We start from the raw sequence: 25446 nt of genomic DNA on the forward strand, positions 1-25446 counted from the left end.
GAGCGCCCAGTGCTGCCGACTGCCGAGCAGCCAGGAAGTGCCGTTGTTCCCTGTTTTGAGAGAACCCAGGCTGCCAGCTGCCATCGAGCCTTGAGGTGTGCACAGCTTAGACTCTTGGCTCCTCATTCCAAGGCTGGAATGGATTTCATTCCTGGGTTTGCCCAGGTGTCCTCCAAGGGTGGGCTGCTAATCACCGAAGGAGCTGCTTTTCCAGGGCTTTCCAGCTGCCATCTCCACTTGGACACCCAGAGGCTGCAGAGAGTCCAGAGGAGGGAACTGGCAGTGGGATATGCAAGATTCCACGTCGCCTGGGCTCTCTCCAAGCTCTCTTGGAGACAAATAAGTTTTATAAAGGTTGTTTAATGCCGCCGAAAATGCTGGGAATTCTTCAGTCGCCTCTTTCCTCTGCACCGACTCCCTCTGCATCTGTCCGTGGTGAACACTAGATGGGGCGTCAGACACAGGGTTTGGTCCAGAATTTACGTGGGAGAACAGTTTTTGCAGAACTGAGAACTGATTCCTGATTGATAAAAACAGAGGAATGTGGACTCCCATCTGCAGAGCTGACAACTTGTGTTGTGAAACGTGATTTCTTGGGATACACAACAACCCGGCCCGCGGCTGCTGAGGGATCACAGAGAGCCAGAGCCATGAGGGTCATTTCAGCAAAACAGCTGTCCTACAAAGGAAGGTGAAGAGTTTGGATAAAGAAATGAGGCCGTTTAGCTGGGATCTGCAGATTCTCGTCTGTCCACCTGAATTAAAGTGTGAGCAGGTTGCCTTGCTCACCTCTCAGGCTTCAGCAGGTATTTCACCATTCCCCTGTAGAATCAGTGTGGTCCAATAAACACAGACATGGACTGTCACCCTCGAATCTCTCTGGGATAAAGAGTAGTGCCACGTTGTGTCTTGCAAAGGATGAATCAGTTTAATGGTAGAGTATTTTCTGACTGATGTGTGAAGGGGGTGAGATGTCCTGAGCAAACTTTTCGTTGTGCTCTTTTGTGTTTTCACAAGGTCTCACCAGCCTGGAAGGGACTGCATCTCCCAAAACACAGACGGGAAATGCAAAGCAGTGTGCTAGAAACAGCACAGAGAAGGAGAATTACCTCAACTCTGAAAAAAGAAGGGGTAGCACGAGACACATCTATAGATCTTCTCCTTTCCATGTGGGAGGGAGGTGGCATATATTTCCTATACAACAATAGGACGTATGCTGCATAACAGGTACCAGATGGGTGTTTAAATAATCTTCAGCTGCTGCATGTCATGCTGTTATCTCATTATCCGTTACAAGTTAAATGGGTTCAAGCTGGGCCTGGACATGGATGAGATGTCTAATAGTGGTGGTGAGGTTACATTGATGGCAATTTCCTTGAACAGCAGTCTGGAAGCTCCAAGTGGAGCACAGACCCTGCAACACACAGTCCACAGTGCAGTGTTTTGTGCCTGTTGTGTTGAACATATTGTTCTTTCACCTCAACACCCTCCTGTGCCCTAGGCATAGAACTGGCATCCTGTCATGCATTGACATTGCCCTCCTGACCAGTTCGGGGGGTGGGGTGGTTGGCCAGCAGTGTGTCGTCTTGAACCAGCTGCTACAAGCCCAAAGTACTGAAAATCTGCGGCAGAGAAGAACTTTGGAAAGGCATTCAGTGTGCAGCAGGCTTGGGGTGTCTGATTTGGGGTGTTGATCAGCAGCGGAAGTGGTGTGAGAAGCAGAGGGTGTGGAAAAGGAAAGGACATGGCAGAGAGTACAGGAAGAAGAGTGGTAGGAATCTGGGGATCAGAGGTATGAGCTGGAGGATATAGGGTGTTTGCAGTGGGTAATTTGGGATGCTAAAGCTGTTGCGGTAGAGGAGGCAATGGAGATGGGGCATCTGTGTTGCAAAGTGAGAGATAAGGGATGCAGAGATGGAGTACTCAAGGCCAGGGGTGAGGAGAGGGAAAAGTCTCAGATGAGATTTTTGCCTGGCCTGACCCTGCTTCTGGCATGTTGGAATTTCCTGCCACCTGCAGTTTGACTGGTTTAAAGTCAGCATTTTCAGGACTTTGGGCTGGCTTGCTTTGAGCTCTGTGGCAGAGAGCTCAGAGAATCTGGGATGTGGCTGGTTAGCAGGGCTCTCTCATCACAAGGCAGACCTCCCAGATGGCTGGTGAACCAAGGAAAATGTCTCCAGCCCAGGGACAGGGTGCTGGGAATCGGGGCTGCAGCCCCATCTTCAGTTCATGGAGTGCAAGAGTTTTCCAGGTAAGAATTGCAGGATCTATGAATCAATGCTTTTCCCAGAAAAAGTCTGTATTTTTGTTGGAGGATGTATAAGGTCCTCAATATTTCCAAGTGCTTTGTGAAAGAGGTTTGGAAATGTGCTGTTTTACATGAGGTGCTAGGCTGGCAAGAGGTTCTTGCTGAAGGTTTCTAACTGGAGAAGAAGAGCTGGGAGGCTCATTTTTCCCTACATTCATTTCTACATAATCTCTCCCTGCCTTCTGACTCTGGCTAGACTCTCTCTAATGGTCTGAGTTTTTCTGAGAGGATTTTGCTTTATTTTTACCCTTTTCCTACCCCCCCGTATGTGTGGTTTTGCTTTGGTTTTTTTTTCCATGCTTTAATTTCAGCATCATCTTCCAAGTGCTGGTTATCCTAAACATAGAGATGAGGCAGTGACAGGAAAGGGCTGCCACTCTGACGTACATTGGGATCTTTAAAGAGTGGGATAGTGGTGGGCTTTATCCAAATACAGAGCCTGGCTAAGCTCTGAGGACTACACTAATGCTGTGGAAAGGCTCTGACTCATGGAATATGTTCCTTGACCTTTATGTAATGTGACAGGAGCAATAACACAAAACACCAAAATCTACATTAATGTTGAGCAGACATTGTCTAATCCTAGAAACACCCAGGGAGTCAAGAGCCTGTCATCCTTCTCTTGCAGGTAGGAAAGCTGAGGTTTGCAGATGATGAAAGTTTTTTTTTTAACACGGTAGTTCATAGCAAAGGGTTTAACAATTCTGTTTTGTCGCTGAAATATTTACTCAAGAGCTTGAGTCGTGATTAAATTTGGACAGCCTTCAAAATCCTTGTCTGGGGTACAAAATCACAGAGTCCCTTGGGTCAGTGTGTGGTACTGTGCTGTGTGAAGAGGGACACTCCAAGAGGGAAAGATATGGATGAGCTTGGGATCTGAGTGAAATAGAACATTATATACTTGTGCAATAATTCTGCCCTTGGGAAAGAATTCCTTTGATCATGTCTGAACCCTTATGAAATTCTGAGGTTACCGAGAGGGTTGGATTTTGTTCTAGTTGCTGTCTCTGAAAAATTCCATTGAGAGGTTCTTCCCTACAACAAGAAAAAAAGTGTTTGCTCTCTGGAAGCCCAATCTCAAAGCCCTTTTCCCTGAGCCTAGGCTGCAGTCAGAGAGCAGAGTCTCGCTGTGCTGTCCCAGCAGGGTGAACAACCAGCCCTGAGGACCTACCAGAGTTTGGATGCTGAGGTGCTCCAGACCAGAGCTTTCCCTGGTCTTCACTGTCCCAGCTCCTCCCCAGAGCAGCTGGGACCGAGCAAGGGTTGTCAATGCTGCCGGTGCCCTTTGGCCGTGGTGAACACCGACAGCTCTGCAGAGGGAGAAAAATGTGATTTTTAATCTGATGCCAAGTGGTTTGCAGCAGGTGGAGCTACACAGGTCGTAGGTAGGGATGGGAGTGAGAGGCAGGGGAGGGAACGTGCTTAAGCCGTGCTCAATGTGTGGGTGAGGGAAGCTGCAGTCTCACATTTCTTGCCTACCGTGGGAACTTGCTGGAAATGTAATATTTTATAGATAAGCACAAGGTGACAATGCTGGCAGGACACTGCTCTTTATGGAGTGAGTCCTGGTGCTGGAACATGTTTGATTTTTCACACATATCAACTCCATCAAGCAATGATGGATGGAGATGGCCTTTCTCACAACAAGCACAAGGAATTATTTAAGTGTCTGGCAGCCAAAATGGCTCTGTTCCCCTGCAGGCCACTGTGTCTTCCAGAGGCAGAAGGGATGAAGGGAGGCAGCCCTTTGGCTTTGGATGGAATCAGAAGTTTATGTTCATATGAACAGGAGTTGCCAGGACTGCCACAGTGGCAGGCTTTAAAGAGAAGAATTTTTAAATCTGTACTTGGGTGATCTTAACAGGTGTCCATTTCTCAAATGGACTTTGACGTCCTGGACACGCTCCAGTCTCATATTTTGGTGCCAGGAATAAAAAAGTTAAGGAATAGCTTGGAGAAAATTGCTGTTAAGAGTTTAATTACCGGTTAACTACTGTTAACTACCAGTACTGTGAGACACTGGGGTTCAGGTGGGTGTTTTATGGGCTGCTTTGGGTGTCTGCTGATGCAGGCCAAGAGGACACAGCAGCTTAGGGTCTGGTTCACCCTCCCTGGAATTGTTCGAAAGTCATGTGAATGTGGCACTTGGAGAAGTGGTTTAGTGGTGAACACAGGCGGTTAAGGGTTGGATTTGATGATCCTAGAGGTTTTTTCCAACCTGAATGTTCTATGATTCCACGATAATGGCACCACCTAAAGCCAGGTGCGGATAAGCAGCAGCCTCCCCTGGACCATGCAAATCCACCTGGGCTGGCAGCTGAGAGAGGCAGCCTCAGGGCAGGAACTCAGGTAAGCAAAGCAGGGTGTGGACGGTGCTTTACCATTCACCAGCTTTGCCTTTTCACCCCTCCTGCCGAGCTGGCTCTGCTCCAACCTCATGGCCTCCGGGCTCTGATTTCAAGGCCTGTGTCGTGCAAGATAGAGATGAATAATGTATTAAATGGTAGTGATAGACCCAGTGGATGGGCTATCGATGCTGGCAGTTAGGCTCTGTTTTGACTTGTAAACTAAACATTCCTGGCGCAGACATCCTCTGTGGTTTAGTGATTAGATCTGGGAACTTCGTTTGGGGTCAAATCAAGGTGCTCTCACCCGGCTCCAGAAACACTGGCTTAGTCACATCATCTGTTCCCAATCCTCCACTTGTCTCTCCATGACATGAACAAGAGGGGAAAGACATCCCATGAAAAGATGATAATGATGATTATTATCATCATCATTATCATCATCATCTTTATTATCATCACCATAATCATCTCAATTCAGATTTTGTTTCATTATGGAACTTATTGTCCAAGGATGCAGTTTAGTTTGAATGGTGTGGACAGTGAACTTGGCATGTAAATATCAAACATTTCCATCATTTATGACAACACCTCCACAAGAAAGAGAATTAAACCTTGTGCTGTAGGTCCTCGTAAGATGGGAAAACCGTGAGAGTTAAACTTCACCTGCCTTGATCCTGCCTTTGGTTTTTACCTTTGGTTTTAAAATTGAGCCCAGAATTTGAAATTGGAGAGTGTTTGGCTTGGCTCCAAGAGTTTCTGGTTTTGTTCTCCAGGCTGGCTTGGAGTGGAGTAGGTCTCGTGTGAGCCTGTCTGCCTGTGTAGCAATAGTTCTCACTGAAAGAACAAGGAATAATAGGGAAACTTTAACCCATATTCTATCTTAAATAGAATTCTGTTGTAAGTAATAATTTAGGGATAAAAATGGTGTGAAAGAGATGAAACTTCAGCTGGATGAAATAAGAAAACCCTATGCTCACATGGTATGGGAGGAATCCTACAGGAAGAGTAGGGCATGAGTAATGCTGTGCCCTCGCTCCCGTCGTGGGCTCTGATGTGGTGAGTGGCTTGTATCTCATCCAAAGCACACAAGGTGGTGGCATTACTAAGCAGACAGCCCCATCCAATGATTTTGGACCCTTAGGTGAAAGAGGATTTAAAAGGTTTTGGGTTGGACCAGAATCAGAGGCTGTGTTTAGCTTGGGGTTTAGCAAAGCTAACACCCTGCTCTTACGCACAGCTCCTGTGGAAGAGCCATAAACACAGGTCACCAAAATTAGTCTTGCAAGGCCGCTATTTTGACTGGCGCCTCTGCTATCCCTGCTCTGTCTTCAGTTCATGCCTGAGTAAAGACCTCTGCCTGTTTAATCAGCTCCAGCAGTTGACACTGAGGACCAAGTAGGTCTATCAGGAGAAAGTGACTATTTGTTGCTATAATAGCTTCCCCATTTGTTCAGAGAGGCTGGGTCTGGACCCCTTGGAGTGCTGGGAAGGTTATGGAGCAAGGCTGCTAATTCCCAGCTGGTTTCAGGGCCAAGGAAGAGCAGCAGACAGTGTGCCAGCCAAGGCCAAAGGGCAGCACAGGCTCCTGGTGTGCTGGAGAGCCTCAGAGGGGATCAGTAACCAGAGAACAGCAGGCACCAGCAGTGAGGTCTCCTGAGCAAGGAGGGATTTGGTGGTTACTGTGGAGACCACAGTGAGGCTTCCTGGAAATTCCACCAGGTCCGTCTTTCTCTGTGGTTTGGACATCAGAATGTCATTGCAGGGAAGCCTAAGGACCTGTTAATTTATGCCTCAGATCTTTCTCTGAATGACCTGTAAAGTAGAATTTCCATACAGATTCCTCAATGTTAAATAAAGGATGGAGTGTCAGGAAGGGATCTAAACTGTTAGGTTCTTTTTCCAGGAGATATTTTATCTAACAAGAAGAAAAATGAACTCTGCTAAAATAAAAGGTTGCCTGCAGGACTCCAGTTTCCAGCTATTGTTAAAATGTGTGGTTGAGAGATGGGAACCCTGTGGCCAACAGGGAGCTGGAACAAGTTGAAAACAGGAGAATGGATGTGCTCTGCAAAGAGCAATGTTAGGTCCATGCTAACAGCTCAGCAAAAGAGGAGATTGGTTGGAGGATACAGAGAGGCCCCGAAGGAACAGGGATGAGCAGCCAGATCTAATGCTTGATAGCTGTGAAGTGTCCCAGGGCTGTCTTCTATATAACATCGCTGGAATTCCTTCAGTTTGGGAGTAGCCCCTCCAGAGTACTAAATAACTTGGTGTGGAGTCATCCTAGACCCCTCAGTGAGGACTTGTGGCATTTAAAAGAAAAATGAGCTTTTAGGAGGTTGAAGGATGTTTGAAGTGCAAGGGGTGAAGGAGTTGGCAGTCATGTGCCGGTCATCTGCTTGCTTCAGCATTGGAGGGAAATATGAAAGTATGACTGGGATAATCAAAAGCATGGAGAAACCTCCTTTGAAGAGAGATGAAAGCGAATGGGACTGTAGTAAAGCTGAGTAAGAGGTGCTTTCACAGACATGTTTCAAAGGAGGAGAATGCTGGGCAAAGCTGAGCAAGAACTGCTGTTCTTAATTCCCCTGTGTGTCTGTCTATGACATGAACAAGAGGGGAAGGAGATCCCATAAAATATTATTTTTTTTAAAATTATCATCATAATCTTAATTTAAATTGTGTTTCATTATGGAACTTTATTGTTTAAATTGTATTTCATTATGGAACTTGATTGTCTCAAGAAGTAATTTAATTTTAACAGTTTGGATGGTGATTTGACGCATGTAATTATCAAACATTACCTTCATGTATGACAACAAATTTACAAGAAAGAGAATTAAACCTTGTGATTCAGAGCTTAAGTTAATCTCTGACTTCTGAAGATTGGATGAATCAGGGTGAACGGCACCAGAGAGCCTCAATCCATTGCTCTCCCACAGGGGCATGTCCTACCTTGAAACTACAGTGTGTCCCACAACTGGTACAACCCTGCAAGGGCCTCACTCATGGTGATGAGCAGCAGCTTCTTCCACCACTGAACATTCACACCAACTTCTCCCACTGCAATAATGCACTGCAGCACAGCTCCCTGCCCCTTCCTGATGTCCAACTCTCCTTGTGGACAGCTCTAGCCCCACTAATGCAGCATCCCATAGCCTCCTGTCCCTACAGCCTTTCCACAGCTGGGATCCAGCTTCTCTCCTGATAATGAGGGAACACTTCTTGTTCAGTTTTGCCTGAGTCGGTGGCACTATTAACAGAAACGTGCTGTGCTAGAGAGATGCATTCTGCTGCTTTGTAAATAAATGCAGAAAGCACGTACTCCCCTGTGGAGGGCTTCAGGGTTGCATAAACACAGGGTGGAGCAGATTCCTGGGAACACCGTGGACATGAGGATGTAGGCTGTAAATCAGGAGAGTAATCGACACATGGGACCTGGGCAGGTTCCTGGAGTCCTGCCAATGGGTCATTCAGGCAGAGAAGAAAACTTAGGATGGTTAGTCCAAGCATCACTGCCTACAGAGTACAGTGGAGAGGTTTTTCTATTTCTTTGCATCATTCAACCCAAATTCTGCTCTGGATAAAGTCAGTGTCATGCAGCCTGGGTCATGTTGTGTCAGTGCTCCCACTGCTGTGAGCAAGAGGCCAGCTGAGACAACAGCCCAATAAAAAGCTTCCAGGCAAGAGGGCTGTAAATAACACAGCTAAATTGCTCCCTTCTTTCCAGGCTGACTGTGGGGAGGGTGTTTTCAGCATTGCTAGTGAGGGGTTTTATTAACATCAGAATTGAGACCCAGACCACCTTTCAGCCTAAAAGCAAGCCCAAAAGATATGTTGTTCGTGACTCAGTGCAGGGAAAAGAGAAAGTTTTAGGATGTGTCTGGAACAATGACACAATGATAACTCATAAAACCACAATTGCCCAGCAGCTCTGACTTCTGCCTGAGTCAGGTCTTGTGGAAGGAGGCCCTGGTCTGCTCCAGGAAGCCCAATTGCTCTCCAGGACATTGCAAAGTGATACCATTTATGAGATCAGTATGTGTGATAAAGAGATTTAGATAACATGACCTATACAGGAGGGTGGAAGGAAATGCTGCTGTTTAATTTAGGGGTGATGGAGGGGACCAAGGGAACTTGGAGGTTTAAAAATAAACTCTGTGTTTTGGAAAGCTTTGTGGTGGGTGGAGCTCTATGGCAAAGCCATGAACAAAGGCTCTCCTTGGAGTTGGTTTCACCAGAATGGTGTAGCCACTCTCAGGTCAGGGACAGGCAAGGATGTGCTGACCCTCTTGTCCTATGAGAACTTGAAAATGCCTCTCTGTTGAAAATACAGCTTAAAATGGACAAGCTCTGCAGCCAGTTCTTCCTGAGTTGCAAGGCAGGGTTAACAGCCCAGGAAATAAGAGGTTTGTTTTCTACTTTTCACCTCAAAGCTGCTCATTGCTGTTGAATGTCAGGTCTCCATAAAACTGGAATCAGGGACCACACTTCCTCTCCCAGCCCTGTTAGTCAGCCAGGGCTCTTAATGCTGTGATTCCCATGCCCTGATTCCCATTTCTCCATATCACAGCATGTGGAGACAGGACCATGCAGCATCCTTTACCTTTGCTCTTGTTTAAGAGCACCCCACCAGGGAATCTGCATCTACACTGTAGTTTTGCAAATGCTTGAAGTCTAGGAACTGTTCCCAAATTCTGAAATTTTTGGCAGCAATTTGTTCCTCTTCTCTCTCAGTCTGGCGGGGAAACTCCCTCATTTTGGGCAGTAACATAAGTGGTTTTTGCCTGTTGTTTACAGCTGATGGGATCTGGTTTTTGGGAAGCAATACACATCACGAGTTGCTGTGCTGTGGCTGAGTGAGACAGATGTGACCTCCCCCTACCCCAAGCCCTGATTCTCATCTCTCACCTTTACCTGGTGGCAGCAGTGGCAGGTGCGGCTCTGCCTAAAGCCAGCTCTTAGCCAGCTGGGACAGAGGGAGAGAGCAGCAGAGAGGAGAAATAACTTCCCTCAGCCCCCCCTCCCAGCAGGGTTTCATCTCTGAAGGCACAGAGCAGCATAGCCAAGGAATTCTTTCCTCTAAGAGAAAGCCCAGGCATGAATCCATGTGAGGCTCAGAATAAGAGAAAATAATCTACTTCCCACACACTCACAGCCTGATGGCCTCTCTTCTAGCGTGTCACAGCAGCAGAGGACACAGTGACTCCTCTGCAGCCAGGGTGAGTATGACAGTTTGGGGCAGGAGAGTGGTTGGGAGCAGGGCAGCAGCCTGGGAGCAGGCAGGAAAGGATGGTGGATGGAGCTGCAGGGAAAAGGCAGGAGGACGTGCCACTGCCTCTCACTTGGACCTGAGCCTGTTCCCTGGGACTGGCTGAGGAACAGCAGCTTCCTCTGCTCTGCCTAAGAGCCACTACACCCCTGCCCCTTCTCTGGGCCTCTCTTGATGGCTTTCTCCTGCTGCAGGCATCTGCTCTTCTGAGTGTGAAGGACAATTTGGGAGAGTCTGATTGTACATTCCTCATGCCTGAGGTGTCTCAGATAGCTGCAGCCAGTACTGTCACTTTAAAATGCAAACCAGACAAAATCTGCCTGAGTTTGCCAAAGGCTGAAGCATCCCAGTTGTTTCCTGAGATGCTGTGTTGGTTTTGCTTGGTCTGGTTTTTGGTAGCGAGGGGGGCCACAGAGGTGGCTTCTGTGAGAAGCTGCTAGAAACTTCCACCATGTCTGGCAGAGACAATCCCTGATGGCTCTGAAGATGGACATGCTGCTGGCCAAGGCTGGGCCAATTAGAGAGGATGGTAACGCCTCTGCGATAACATATTTGAGAAGAAAATCAAAACAAAGTGAGGGACAGTTTTTTTCTAGCTAGAGAAGAGGAGGAGGTGAGAACATGTGAGGGAAACAACATGGAGACGCCAAGGTCAGTGAAGAAGGAGGAGGAGGAGGTGCTCCAGGCACCGGAGCCGAGATTCCTCTGCAGGCTGTGGTGAGACCATGCTGAAGCAGCTGTGCCCCTGCAGCCCCTGGGGATCCCTGGGGGATGCAGAGATCCATCCACAGCCCCTGGGGATCCACGGGGGATGCAGAGATCCACCCGCAGCCCCTGGGGATCCACGGGGGATGCAGAGATCCACCCGCAGCCCCTGGGGGAGGTGCCCACACCAGAGTGGATGGATGTCTGGAGGCTGTGATCCAGTGGGAGACCTGGTGGAGAGAGAGTGCCCTGCTTCCAGGCTGGAGCAGCCTGGCTTTGGAGGACTGCACCCTGTGGAAGAGCGACCCACGGTGCAGCAGTTTCAGGAGGAGTGTTTGTCTGTGGGAGGGACTCATGTTGCAGCAGTTTTGAGAAAACTGCTGCTTGTAAGAGTGGACCCATGCTGGAGAAGTTCATGGAGAACTGTCTCCCATGGGAGGGACCCCATGGTCTCACAGGGGAATGACTCCTCTCCCTGAGCAGCAGAATAAAATCTTGGGTGATGAACTGACCAAACCCCCATGCCCTGTCTGCCTGTGCTGTCGGTTGGTAGGAGGGAGGGGTTGGGGGAAGAAAAGGTGTTTTAAGGGCTTGCTTTACTCCTCATTATCTTCCTTTGATTTTGTTAGTAATAAATTCACTTTGTACCTCTAAGCTGAGCCTATTTTGTCCTTGGAGTGTTTTCTCCCGGTCCTAATCTCAACTCATGAGCCCTTTGTTAATTTTCTCTCTCCTCTGCCCATCTGTGGCAGGGGAGGGCAAGTGAGCGACTCTCATGGGTGCCTGGCGTTTGGCCAGTGTCAAACCACAACAGATGCTAATGCTGGAGGCCAGAGATGCTGGTAACCACTTGTTACTGACTGTGCAGTATCTTCTGTGTTCTGCTCGCTGAAACAAGCATGAGGAGCCCAGGAGTCTGGGGAGAGGGAGCTACAGGTGAAGCAACAGGATTTCACAGATCCATGGAAGAAGGTGCGTCATGGTGGTGAGAGCTTTTGTGCAGACTAAGGAGGGAATGCAGGTGGAGCACCCTTCTCGCTAATAAACAGCTAAAACGCTCATGCCTTTACTTGAAAAGTCATAGTGTTTGATGAGCCAGCACAGCACAGCCTCCCTTGGCAGCTGGGTTTCCCAGGGTGGGTGCAGCCACGGGCAGGTGATCACTGGAGTGTGCAGGCTCCAAGGCTTTGTGCTGGGAGCAGCAGGAAGAAATGGCAGAGGAAGAGGGCACCAGTGTCCACGGTAGCACTGGAACAAGCTGGGAATGTGGCTCAGCTCCTGGGCTGAGCTGTGGGCTCAGGGCAAGCAAAATCCCAGCTGGGCTCTGTGCCTTCTCCACTAGTATGTGGAAGCTGGAGAAGTGCCACCCACCTGCCTGTCTTCTCCAGCCTGGAGCAGTCCCCTCGGGCTCTTTGCTTAGCCCCAGCTGTGGGATGTAATTGCATTCGGGAAAATTCTGGGGAATCTGAGCAGTAATTGCACAAAGTGTCGGCTTCCCTTTGGGATCAGGGTGGAGCCCAGGCTGTGCCACTCCAGCAGACATGCCAGTGCTCCACTGGACCAACCCTCTCCTTTTGCTGCTGCCAGGAAATTCCCCAGCATAGCAGGGGTGAAAAAATGTAGTCACAATACTGTAGCATAATTCAGTTGGTCAAATAAATAACCTGGGTGGGAATCGAGGGTGATTTTTAGTCCATAATCTTTTCAAAGCAGAATTGCTCTTACAGGCTTCTATTTTTCAGTATTTTTCTTGAGCACTTCCCATGAATTTTTCATTCCTTCTGCCTCCTACAGTTCAGTTCCTCCTCCAGCAAAATGCTCCATTTTTTCCCTACAGCTCCTGGGGTCAGTCTAACCTGACAACCTAATCCTTCAAAGCCTCACATGGATTTTTATTAATAATTTCTCATTTTAAAAAAGCGGTTTTGGCTAGCGGTGTTTGGTTTAGGTAGACCTTGTCCTGGGTTGAGACCTCTCATGCTCAAGGTTTTAAGGCATGACTTGTAGTTTAAAGACATACTGCCCTTAGGACCTGGTCTCCTTCAGGCAAGGGCTCTGTCCCGGCAGGATGTGATCTGTGGAGGAGGATCAAACTATTAACATTAACAGCCTGCTTCCGCATGGATTAATGGGATGGTTGAACACACTTCTGGCAGCTGCATTGCCTTGGATCCTAAAAGCCAGGAAGGTGCAAGTGTGGATGTGTCCTACCCAGCATGAGACCCCTGAACTTGGTAAACTGAAAAGGAGTTGGGATCCCAGGAGCATTACACCTGCCTTTGCAGTCATCTTCTGCTCCTCATCCCCATCCATAACGCTCCGCACTGGGGTTCCACTCTGTGTAACAGGGAAAGGGTTTGAAATGCATAAACACACAGAAAAAAAACCTTTTTAAAAATTAACACATCCACACCTGAGTTTGCCCAGAGGCCTTATCCCTAAACAAGGTATGCTTCTTGATCTCTCCATTCAATGTAAATTTGTGCCAGTTGCTGGTGCAAATTGTCTAGGGCTCCTTGCCAGTGTTTGAACGATGCCAAGGAGGAGAAGTCTGGCTGGCTGGCAGGAGGAGTCCTGGCTTGTCTGCAGGTGCATATTCCTGCTGCCCAGCGAGGTGTTGGCTGCCTCGGGAGGGGAAGAAGGTGCATGAAGGAAAAAGGTTCCACTGCCGAAGACCCCGTGGACTGGATCCTCAGCTGGTAAAAACTGGAGCTGCTGGATGGAGGGTGTGATGGATTGGTGAAGGGTCTGGCTGCCTGCCCTCTCCAGGCTCCTGGGAGAAGGAGCTGCTGGAGAAAGTCTCATCCATGCTGTGGGGCTGGGCTGGCCCTGCATAACCCCAGTCCTTGGGCACTGAGGTCTTCTCTGTTGTGGGTTGATCCCTATCAGCTGTGGAGAAGAGGGATGGGAGGGAGCAGTGTTTGGGATGTGGCTTTTGCCACCATCTACTTATACTTGGCATTATGGTGTTTATAATACCCTGCCGAGCTCCAGGCGTATGTGGGTGGGTTTGGATGCTATTTGCTGGTGAACACCCCAGCTCTTACCAGAGTCTGAATCCACATGGCTGCTGCATGTCCTGGTGTCCCCACTCCCACCCCCAGGGAAGCAGCCTGCCAGAGGCCGTGGAGCTCCATGCTGGCCTGTGCCAGGACTTGTTCTGCAGCCTCCCCGACGCCAGGGAGGTGGTGACCAACTGCAAGCACCTCCCCCTTGAAAAACCAAGTGCTTGGGGTTTTCAAAGGCTCTCTGCACTGTTGAAAAAATGTAACTTTAAGGCCCCATGCCAGGCGCACGAATAGTCTGTGAGCTATAGGTCTGGCCACATTCAAGAGAGCCAGCTGGGTTCAGGAATAGCACAATTTATTGAATGCAACATATATGGTTCTTATGGATTGCCCATGATAAATGCCTGAACGGCAAAGTGGTGTTATAGAGCACTAACAATACAATGGCAATCACAATCTTAATTTCCCAGGTTAACACTCAGCATATCTGAGGACACAAGACTTACCAAAAGATGACCCTTCTGGGGCGGGAGAGGAGGACAAATCTGTCAAACTGTTCCTGGAATTTCAAGTAAAATTCTTATCTGCCAGTTAGATATGAAACTGGGCAGCTTTTACACCTTATTAACCACTACGGTGCAAAGTGCTGCCAACTGTGATCAAATCTTCCGTTGTTTGTGGGCATGTTGTACAAAATATTTCTTGGTAGGAGGTTTTGGTTTGTCAAAACTTTTCTGGGTATCAGGTAGAAAAACTAGACCACATGGCCTCCATGCCACATTCGCCCCCCCTGCCATGGCAACACAGACCGCAGGAGCTACATCCAGTTTCTATGCTTGCACCACGGGTTGCATTGCACATCCAGCTTTGCTTTGTGCTTTGCTCACTGCTTTGTGGTTCCACCTGCACACTCAGATGTCGTGGGGCTGAGCCAGAGCATTGCACTGAGCACTGCAGTGTCTTTGGGTTTGCAGCACCAGGGCAGAATGGCCATGAGGAAGATTCAGAGGCAAATGCAAAGAATTTTCTATTTTCCTGAAAGAAGTATTTTTTTTTCCCTTTTTTTCCCTTTTTTTCTGTGTTAAGGAAATGAACATCAAATTCAGCCCTTCCACTCTAATAAACTTGGAGAGCTCCTGTCAGCCCCCACACCTCTGGCTCACTGAGGTTTGCTGCTGCTAGCACTGGGGGAGAAGGAGTTAAGTTTGCATTAAATAGCAGCCCAGCTGCCTGCAGAGGCTCCGATCCCACTCTTTATTCCACAATGTTTGATGGCTGAGGAAAAGCCAGCTCCAAATTCACATGGCATTTTCTAAACCAAGGACAAAATTACATCTGGCTGCCTTGGTTCATCCTCTCGGAGAAAACCAGGACGAGCTGACTTTGGGGCGGGCAGGCGGCTCTTCACTGCTTGCAGTTTTGGGGCTTTGCGGTCCAGGACCTGCCTGGTTGTGTTCCAGGCTGGTCATTCCCGGGGCTCCCCTCCCAGCCGGGGGGGCGGGAACAGCGCAAGCTCCCGGGTGGTGGGCGCTGGTGGGCCAAGGGACAGCTCTGTCCCCCGTCCATCCCTCGGCAGGTGGACCTGTAGGAAAGGGCTGGCTGCCTCTGCATGGGAGTGCTCACTGCACTGGGCGGGACTGGAAGCGCAGCCACGGGGGACTGGGCGCAAGGGCTGGACGAGGCTGAAGCAGGCGCTCACCTTCTTCCGACCTCCTCCTTCGACGGCTGAGGAGCTTCGGTCTGCGGGTGAGCAGTGCCCGGCTGGGCGACGGATGCTCCGTGCGGCTCCGTCTGTCGGGGCACACGCCGGGAGGCGGGACGGGGGATCGTGGTGGGCTGGTTTAGAGAGGTCGGAGGTCGAGCTGTGGCCAGCCCCCCCTGAGGGTGCTGTGTCCTGGCTCGGGGCAGCTGATCCGCAGGGAGCTGGTGGTGGCAGGGTGTGAGGAGCAGAGGAAGCCTGTTGCATGTGCTGGCTGGGCTTTCCTTACTGTCCCAGCAGCCTGGCGGGGGGTACAGGGGCTGGCTGGGCTTTCACTGGAAAATGAGAGGATTTGTGTTGTGTTTAAACGCAGCTGTTCCTGCTTCTCTCCTGCGGGGCTCTCTCGCAGCCCAAGATCTCCCCTGGCTTTGGGTGCTGAAGCGACCGAGCAGCACGTTTTCTCAAAATGATGGAAAATAAAGTGTTCCTGTCATTTACGTTCTACAGCACAATTTTGATTTTAAAAATGTATGTCGTTGCCATCATTACGGGGCAAGTGAGACTCAGAAAGAAGGTAAGATCCAGATTCATTTTCCTTCTCCCTTTGCTTGGGTTTCTGTGTTTTTTCTTTGTTTTTTTATTCCTCTAGAGTTCAACAAAATTTTCCTAAGGAAGCTGAGTTTTCTTTGACTTAAGTTAAAAGCAAAACTTGTTTCATAGCTGCGGCAGATAAATATCTCACTTCTCCTTGACCCTTTTTGTTTGTTTCTACCATCTGTAGCTTGATGTTTATAATTTTGGAAACCTAATCTAAATAATAATCAGATCTAAAATGCCAAGCAGGTGAGATGCTTCTAGAAAGAGTCTGTTTACAGTTAATTTGCAGGGTCTGGAAGAAAAGGAGAAGAAAGAAAAAAAAAGGTTTAAGAAGAAATCATTGCAATGGTCTTTTTTCTTACAATGTAGCAGAAAGCTTTTGAGCTTTTGGAGGCTGACTGGCTATGGGAATGCTCCAGGAGAGCAGCAAGTCGTGGGGAATAAAACAATTGCTGGAGGAAATGGTTCTTGGTCGGGGGGAAAATACAGGGAGGACCAGCTGCCATCAGGAGCTGGGGCTAACTGGATTTTTATCACCCTCACCCCAACTCCTGGTAAAACTCAGCTATCTGTAAAATCTGTTTTAAAGTATTTAAGGAGTTTCTGACTGCGTCAGTAGAGTGAGAGGGAGACATTTTTGCTCTCAGATAGAATACAAATGCCCTGTGCTGTGGCATCATTGTAACTGATGATTTGTCTTCTCCCCTTGTGATTCTAAATGATGCTCCAGCCCTGGGACAGTTTGGACTTGTAACATAATTAAAGAAAGCACCAGGGCCCTTTCCAGGCTGTAAAATGAAACTGTCAGATGTAAGTAGGTCCCTGAGGAACAGCTTCTGAGCATAGGTGGGGAGCTTGCACAAATTATTTTCATTTGTAACTTTATTAGTGTAGGATCCCATTTCCCCATGGGAAAGCCACACAGTCCCACTGCCAAAAAGCCAGCCAGGGAATATTCTCTAATCTGTCAGTCCTGGTTATCTTTTGGAGGCCACATTGTGTCTGCAAGCTCTCTGCCAGCAGTGATCTCGCTGGCTGGCAAAGTCTCCTGGAAATGGATTTCGTGGGAAGAAGTGGACTGGGGTGAGGTGGGAGCTCCCTTGAAGCCCTCCATTTGGGACCTGCTCAGCAGGCAGCATTGGGTTTTTTGGAGGACAAGGAAAACCCCTGGGGAGATGCAGGGTTTAACCCCCAGGACCGTGTGCATGGAAGCACAGTAGCCCTTGTTTTTAAAGTGGTGACAACTTGGGGTAGGTAAAAATCCCTACAGGACTTCAAGATTAGGAGCAAAGCTTCTACCTGTGAGGTTCCTGAAGACTGTAAGCAGGTGGGCACTCTCTCTTGCAGGCGTTTGCAAACCCGGAGGATGCCGTGCGCAATGGGGGGGTGCAGTTCTGCCGCGAGGACCCTGACGTGGAGCGGTGCCGCAGGTGAGCGGTGCTGGCATTCCTGGTGCCAGGATTTTCCCTCTGGTGCCAGCATTCCCTCTGATGTTGGCATTCCCTGTGCCACCATTCCCTCTGTGCCAGCTGCTGGCAAAGAAGTGGGAAGCTAAAGGGCTCGCTAATCAAGTAATGTTGTAGATGGTTGGAGTGTCTCGAGCTCTGCTGTGGGACCCTGCACACCAGAGCAGTTTAATCTTTAACGGGAGCCTGGTGTGCACTGGAGCAAGGAAAAGAGAAGGATCCGGGTTTGCGTTCAACATCCAACTCTGACTGACTCTTTTCTAGGTGCTCAAAGTCCCACAGGCTCCCACTGTCTCATCCTGTACCCACACTCAAAGGCTCCTTGTGTCCTGCTCTGACAGGACCCCAGCTTCCCCCAGATCCCTGCACAGCTTGGACAGGGAACAGGGTGACTGGTTGCAGTGCTGTAGACGGCTGCCCTTTTTGGGGATTCAGGAAAAGGCCAAACAGGATTGAAATAACTTCTGCCTCTCTAACTGGGCAAACTCTGAATGTTACCCCTCTTCTGTGAGAATCACAGTTTCTCAGAGGTAAAACACAGGTTGATTCAGCCCTGGGCTTGATTTGCTGTCCCCCTTACCGAAGGAGGTGCCCCAAGTGCTAGGCTGGATTGCTGGTGATGTACAGGAAAGGGACTGGAGCCGTACCCTGCTTTCCTGGAGCCCTGGGCTGTGCGTGGGGACCTCACTGCTCACGTCCCACTGCCTCCAGCATTTGCTTTAGAAAACATCCAATGCCACCTAATTGTTCGGCTTCCGGGGGGGAGGAGGAGGATGGTAAATGAGCCATTTCCTTCCTAGCAAAAAGAAAATAATAGCAGAAATAATAATCATAATCCTCTTTATTCAGAATAAACAATCTAAATAACTAGAGCTGCAGCGAAGACCTGGGACAGCCTGGGATCGACTTGGGCAGTTAAAGCTCTTAGAGTCCGTTCTTGCTGATCTATTTGCAGCCCTGAAGAAGACAGATTCAATCCGAGGTGTTTCCCCAGAGCGAGGGCGATGTCAGCTTTTCATCTCGGACTGTATCTGGGGGGGAGCAGAGCCAGGGGTCTTTGCAGGACAGGGACAGAGCAGGGTGGGATGTTTACCCCCTGCCTCTTTAAAGAGTCTCCTGGCTGCCTCTCAGCTCTCTCCTTTCTCCTCCTTCTTCTTCCATTTGTCCTTCCGTCCCTGCTGAACCCCAGAGTCCTTGGGGTTTATTCAGAGGATGGTGCCTGGGGGAGGAGGGACACAACCCACACTCTTGGCATGACTGGATCCTGTTTCGGTAGAGCTGTGGGTGGTGGCAGGGATGCTGTGATACCCAGGCAGGTGCATGTTCAGCTGGAGCACAGGGTTTGGTCCCATCAGCGCTGATGTGTCACCACATGGCCATAGCGGCCCCTCCAGCCATACTGTGGTGCTGCTACCCAGGTGCTGCTGGCACAGTGTGGGGGTCCTTGGAGCGCTCCTCCCCAATCCCCTTTGGACGCATTCATGGAGAGGTGAAGCCACAAACCCTCCCATCCTGTGAGTTTCTCCACTGGAGAAGCTGTGGTCTGGAACTGCCTTTTATTGTGTAGCATGGCCACATCTGGGGCCATGCCGTGCTGGCACCACACCAGTTTTGAGCTTTTCACAGCTTCACAGGGTCTTTGTTTTGCTCTGTTTATTTGAAAGCTCCAACCCTCGAGCTGTCATCTGCTGTGGCAAAGGCGTCCCAGTCACGGAGAGAAAGTTTCAGGAGCTCAGTGTCCCAAGGGAGAGGCACGGGGTGTGAAATCCTCCTGCCTCTGTGTATAAGGGAGAACTGATGCTTTTGGGGGCTGTGTCTGTCCCATCCAATGGAGGAGAGGCCCAGCAGCACCTAGGGATGGGTACTCTGGCTAGAAGGAATGAGGGAAAACAGGGAATTCTGGTGGGAAGGAACAACCTTATGTCACTTTTCAGGGCCCACCGCAATGACATGGAGAACATCTTTCCCTTCCTCTTCCTCGGAGCCATCTACTCCCTGCTGGATCCCAGTCCTGCAGTGGCCAGGATCCACTTCCTCATCTTCTGTGTGGGACGGATCATCCACACCATTGCCTACCTCCTGCGGCTGAGGGCACCCACACGCTCCGTGGCCTACAGTGTGGCCCAGCTGCCCTGCTTCTCCATGGCCCTGCAGATCCTCCTGGCCACCACCCCGTACTGGTAACACCCAGAGGGACTGACCACCCGAACCCCCTCATCCTGACTCTGCTGGTCCCCCCTGCAAGTGGGAGAGAGTGTGTGTGTGTGTGTGTGTGTGTGTGTGTGTCACCAGGGATGTCACCAGGGAGGTCAACTGCACCCTGAGGATGTTCAGTGCAGCCTTGATAAAATTCCACTGCCATCAGAATTTGTCGGAGAAGTCACCAGAGAGAAGGAACGTGCAGGAAGGGGATGTGGAGGCAGGTTTCTCTCTCTCCTGCTGAGGGTGAGACGTGGAAAGCACATGGACTACCCCTCGTGGAAGGGGTCATTGAAGGAAAGGTTTTCTGTGTTTGGAACGGGGAAGATGTGCCTTTTCCTCTTGGTCATGAATACCCCATGAATCAGGAAGGGGAAATCATGGGGGCCCAACAAAGTCTCTTAGTCAGCAGATGTGGTTGGTAGCAGAGGTTATAAAGCAGCCACCCTTCTCCTGCCCTGCCACGTGCTTCTGTGGGGATGTGAGTCCCTTAGGACTTAGTCCCTTAGGTTCCCTCTCCCACAAGGAGGACAGGAGGCAGGTACCTTCCAGGAAGTGTAACAGGGAAGTCAAAATCTCACGGGTGATGTTGTGAGGCCACTGAAGCGTTCAGTGCTCCCAGTGCCACCTCGTCTCACGCCATGGGACACAGCTCCCTGCCAGGAGCCTCACTGCAGGCAGGATCCTGCTAGCTCCTGGCAGCTCCCAGCCAGCAGCAGCTGTGGCTTTTCCATCTCAGCCCCACCACAGCAAGATGCAGAGCGACATGCCTGGAGCAGCCAGCAGGAATCATTTACCCTGGACACAGAGCCTGGATACATTTGCCGGACACAAAGCTCTGGGACTTCTGGAAAGTCTAAAACACTCACACAAAACAGACAGAGTTTTCTCCCATAGAGCAGTCATGTCCACATGCCACTAATGCCTGAAAATGCCTCCAGGGCATCAGACTGAGTTTCTCCCCCTCTGTTTGCAGCCTTTCTCTGGCCACAGAAGGGCCGTTGCTATTTGGAAAATGTGCCATGATCGCTTTAGGGGTGTTTTCTTTCAGCTGTTTCCAGCTGTCCACTGCTGCCACGCCATTCACAGCCCTGACCAGCTGGTGTTTGCAGAAAGCTCTGGAAATGAGCAGAGGGGCTTTGAAGACAGTATTGCTGCTCTGTGTCACCCAAAGGTGTCATGTTGGAGAGGAGAGGTTGGGACCAGGGTATTGCATGGTAAAAAAGCCCCATGAGCTCCTCTGCTACACAGCTGTCCCCAGGTACCAGGGGCTGCTCCCAGCAGCAGCAGCAGCAGCAATGGAGCATCCCTCTGGAGGAGAAGACAGGAGTAAAACTCTGCTCTTCAGTGCCTCCTCCCTCCTCTGAGGGCAACACAGAATTGGACTAAGATCACAGAGACAAGCCAGAATGAGTAGAAAATAAATTCCCCTTCCATCTGTCCTGTGCACTGAGGCTGTTCCCTTGACTGCTCTCCTCAGAGATGCTTTTGTTGAGACCTCACTGAGCACTGGGGACACACCTGCTCAGAGTGATGCTCAGCCCTTGCTCAGCTCGGGTAGAAGTTTCTGTACCAGTAACTCCTGATCCCAGTGCAGTTGTGGCCTCAGGCCGAGCTGTGTGGTGAAGTTTGGAGTGGAATGCCTTGCTCTCCCACTGTGAGGAAGGTGGGCAGGATTGCAGGTTCAGTAGTTCACTCTTGGCCACTTCTCCGTCACAAAGATGTCTGGGTAACACAGACCCTTCTTAACAAGTCTTTTCTGCCTCACAGGGTGCACAAGATCTTGAACCCCTGTATGTTTCTCTGCTGCTGCACATGCATCCTAGTGGCAGGAAGCAAATATTCCCAATAAAAACAAATCATTGTGCTCTGATACATCCTTCCTTCGGGAGCAGCAGATGCAGCTGGGCAGCAGCTGAGTCCATCCTCAGCAGGATGTTAAACCCCACTGTAGAGCCTGGAGTGCCCTGGGACTTCTAAAGAGGCATCCCCTTCCTCTGCACTCACGTGCCCTGCAGAGGAACCTCTTTTCCAGGTGTGCATTATTTGTGCTGATCCTTTAAATTCAGCAGAGCTGGGAATTAAAAGCAGCTCTGTTCAGTTTTCCTTCCCTGAGCAGCAAATTGTTACAAAGCTTGGTGTTCACTCAAAAACCCTGGAGGGCTGGAAAAGCTCAGGTAAGATGTGGTTGCTCTTCTTTCTGTTCCTAGGACTTGTAAAGGGGCTGGTTGTATTTTCCAATTTCCAATTTCCCCCTTTTTTTGCACTAGGTTGCTGGGAAACAAATGCCTCATTTCTCTGGGTTTCCCCTATTTTCTTAAGTTGTTAGTGTTTGGGAGGTGCTGCCCGTCATGTCTGTGTTAGTTTGATAAAATGGCTCCGCTTGGTTCTTTTCTTTCCCTTTTTGTTTTCAAATAAGAAAGACAGTGGTTTTACAAAATGGACTCTCTCCAGTACATGTTGCTGTGGTTGGAGGTGTGGCTGGGATGGAGATTTTGGCATGGGAAGGAGGAAGGAAGGCTACAAAATGCCCTTCCAGCCCCCAGATCTGCCAGCTGCTTCAGCCTCTTCTCGGCTGCCTGTCCAGTGCCTGAGGCTGATGCCCTGTTCAGGGAAGCTGAGGTTACATGCAAAGCTCTGCTTTCTTCTTTTTTATTAAAAAAAAAATAAACTCTGCTTACTGGCTGCAGGGAAAAGCTTGGGAATGTGAACTCTCCTGGCTCAAAAAAAAACAAACAGAAAAAGCCTACAAGGCAAACTTGAGAGAGGCCCAAGCATTGCACTTATTTTGAAGTGTTGTGGAAGTTTGGGGGAAGCAGGACTGAGCTGGGCTCGGTTGCTTTGGTAGCATCAGTCCCATCAGGGCTCTCCTGGGACTAGGTGATCAGAGCCAGTGGCTCTCCCCCTGGACACTGCCAGTGGTGTTTGCTGCATATGGGGGGCATCCCTGCCTTTTCCCAATTAATATTGAAAGCCTAGAGCTCCCAAATTCCTGCTCTGGCATCTGTGTGGGCAAAGAATGTGCCCAGGAGAGCAGGGACAGTGGCTGCACCCAGCAGTCTCTGGATTTGGTGTGTGCGTTGTATGTCCAACAACTTGTTTTTCACACCTGGCTCAAACAGGAATCGGCAGCACTCTGAAACCCACCTGGGACTGCAGAACGACAGTTTGGTGCTTAAATAGGTACAAATTGAAAGAGGAGGAATTTAAGTTAGACATTAGGAAGAAATTTTTTACTGTGAGGGTTACTTACACTGGTACCAGCTGCCCACAGAGGCTGTGGATCCCAGCCCTGGCAGAGTTCAAAGCCAGGTTGGATGAGACCTTGAGCAACTTTGGTCTAATGCAAGCTGTCCCTGCCCACGGCAGGATGGGTTGGGAGTAGATGATCTTTAAGGTCCATTCCGCCCCCTTCTGTGGTGCAACGTGTGAATGTGATTCACACAACCAGTACGTGTCTTCCCTCAAGGTGTCTGGAGCTGGGAGAAAAGCAAGTGGAGACCCAGCACAAGTCACTTCCCCTCCTACACTCTTTTAGGTGGCTCAAGCCTCTGGATCCCTCCTACCCCTGAGCACAGGACACGCCTCTTCCTTACCTGCCTGCACCACTTCCTGGGTCTCTCCATCCAGACCTTCCCCTGGTGGCCTCTGGACCAAGATTCCTGCTTGGGCAGCTCTCCTTTAACTGAGATCACACTCTTCCTTTTCTGCCCTCCCAAAATCTCCCATTCCCTCTAGCAGATGGGATTTTGATACACAAATCCTCTTACTCCTCTTGAAGAACTGAGATTCCTGTGACTTGTAGAGAGAATGAGAGGAGCCAGCTCTACAGGCATGGGCATCCCAGAAGGAGAAGATAACGGTGCTTCCCTGCTGCTCTCTGGCACATGAGGATGAAGTTGGCACCGGTAAAACTTTTTCCAGCGGGCGTTTTCCATCCCGACTGTGGGGCTGAGCTGTGAGACGTCCCCTGCTTCATACGTGGGGGCGAGCCCCGGATAGGGGGGAGGGAGCCGGCCGGGTGCGGAGCAGAGCAGCGCGATGGGGGCTCGCCCTCGGCCCGCCGGGTTCCGCGGGCTGCGCTGCGCTGCGCGGGGCTGCAGCACCCTCGTGTGGCTGCGGGACCCTGCGGGGGGACTCGGGGACCCTGCCCGGGGACCCGCGCCCACGGATTCTCTCCCCCCACGTCTGCTGGCCAGAGAGCTTGGGGTGCAGCTGGAGGTGTTTGGGGTGGAGGGAGGGTGCCATTCCTTGGGGAACGCGTTGAGGGGGAGTAGGCTGCGGCTGCTCTAGTGCCCATCGGCGTCTCCAAAGCAGGCAGATGTAATGCCAGATCCAGGGAGATCCTCCCATCACCTCAGACTTGCCCTTTGGCAGTCACCTGGTTGAAAACAGACTGGTTTGAGGAAGGAAACAGTTTGCAAATGTCCTTGCAAACTTTCCCTGCTTCTGAAGTTGTGGTGTATGGATGCAGCGCTGTGCATCTCCATGCAATAGTTCTTCCTTATACATGGTAACTTCCTGGGCTTTGTGATGCCAGCTACAAAAGGAACCTTTGCTTCCTCCCTTCTCCCCGAGTAATTATAAAGCATTACAGCCCCTGTGGATAGTTACCATCCAGCTTCTCTGCTGCATTAGGTTGCTTCCCTGTGGGGTCGGAAAGAATCAGCAGTGAGCAAAATATCTGCCGCAGGGAGGAGATGCTCCTTCCATATGGAATGTAGAGTTTGGGGTGAGCATCGCAACCCCCAGGACAGGAGCATTGCTCCAAAGGGCAGGAGGGGCTCAGCTGCTGGGAGGTGACACGATGCTGTCATGGGAACATGTGTTTCTGCAGTTTGTAGATGGTGCCAGCAAGAGGGTCTTCAGACCTTCCTGTTGCCACCAGAGGGAGAAGGGCTCAGCAGTACAACGGTAATGGGAAAGGAGGATGCTGTAACCACAATATGTCTGTAATTCATTCTGGATGGGGATAACCAGGCTGGTGTCCCTGTGAGCTGGAAAATGTGAGCTCTGTTTTGTCTTGCTGCTGTGGCAGCCGATGCTGATGACAACATAAAATTGTTCTCATTAAAATATTCTAGAGGCAAACTTCAGCTTTTCATCAGTCAGCAAGTCATGCACAAGTGTCAGGCTGTGGGGTCAGAGACAAGGAAAGGGGGTCCAGGAAGATCCTCCCATCACCTGAGATCTGCCCTTTTGGAATCACCTGGTTGAAACCAACTGCTTTGCGGAAGGAAACAGTTTGCAAATGTCTTTGCAACCTTCCCCCACTCCCAAAGTTGTGGTGCATGGATGGAGACCAGCTCTCCTGCTGAAATTAGTACTGGTGATGGATGTGCCCTTCCTAGGAGGAAAAATGCCCCTATCCTGGAAGAGGAGTGGTTGCACAATGTCTTTGAGCTCCTCTTCGTTGACAGCCTTCCCCCAGTGCTTCCCTTCCCTGTGGAGTGCAGACCCTGCCAGGTGAGCTGCAGCTCTCCATGCTTGTCTATCTCCTGGTTTGTGGACCCCTCAGATGTCCATCAGCTCCTGGGAGCTGACTGACCATGGGTTGGGACCTTCTGCTCTAGTGGGAGATGAACTGAAGTTGGGACAGTTCAGGCAGGAAATAAGTGACATATTTCCAGTAGTCAACAGTAATGAGTCACTGGAGGAATCTGCCCTGGGAGCTGTAAGCTCATCAATTCCAAGGGTCTTTTGACTCGGGGCTGGATGCTCTCCAAAGGGATGCTCTGCACTGGCCACATGCTGAGGATGAGGATGCTGCTTGGGTGATATTCTTTATGCAGGAGGTTGGACAATTGGCCTTAATGATCTACAAACCACTTACTGAATGAATAA

General features: G+C 50.0%; 1 protein-coding gene across 4 annotated transcripts in view; it reads left to right on the forward strand.

Annotated features, from left to right (window-relative positions):
* Positions 1-415: 415 nt before the first annotated feature.
* PTGES (prostaglandin E synthase) overlaps positions 416-25446 on the forward strand; it is a 31523-nt gene continuing 6492 nt past the window's right edge. Inside the window, exons 1-4 of one of the 4 annotated variants that reach the window (XM_032131089.1) lie at positions 416-806; positions 15714-15914; positions 17285-17367; positions 19338-22291. In XM_032131089.1, coding sequence (XP_031986980.1) covers positions 15807-15914; positions 17285-17367; positions 19338-19587 — 441 coding nt within the window. In that variant the 5' untranslated portion in view covers positions 416-806; positions 15714-15806 and the 3' untranslated portion in view covers positions 19588-22291. Of the gene's footprint in view, positions 807-856; positions 2252-14696; positions 15388-15713; positions 15915-17284; positions 17368-19337; positions 22292-25446 lie in introns of those variants that run through there. The other 3 variants (XM_032131088.1, XM_032131091.1, XM_032131087.1) reach the window with 3 other exon arrangements.

Source organism: Corvus moneduloides, chromosome 21 (genome assembly GCF_009650955.1).
Source record: "Corvus moneduloides isolate bCorMon1 chromosome 21, bCorMon1.pri, whole genome shotgun sequence".
Taxonomy (NCBI): domain Eukaryota; kingdom Metazoa; phylum Chordata; class Aves; order Passeriformes; family Corvidae; genus Corvus; species Corvus moneduloides.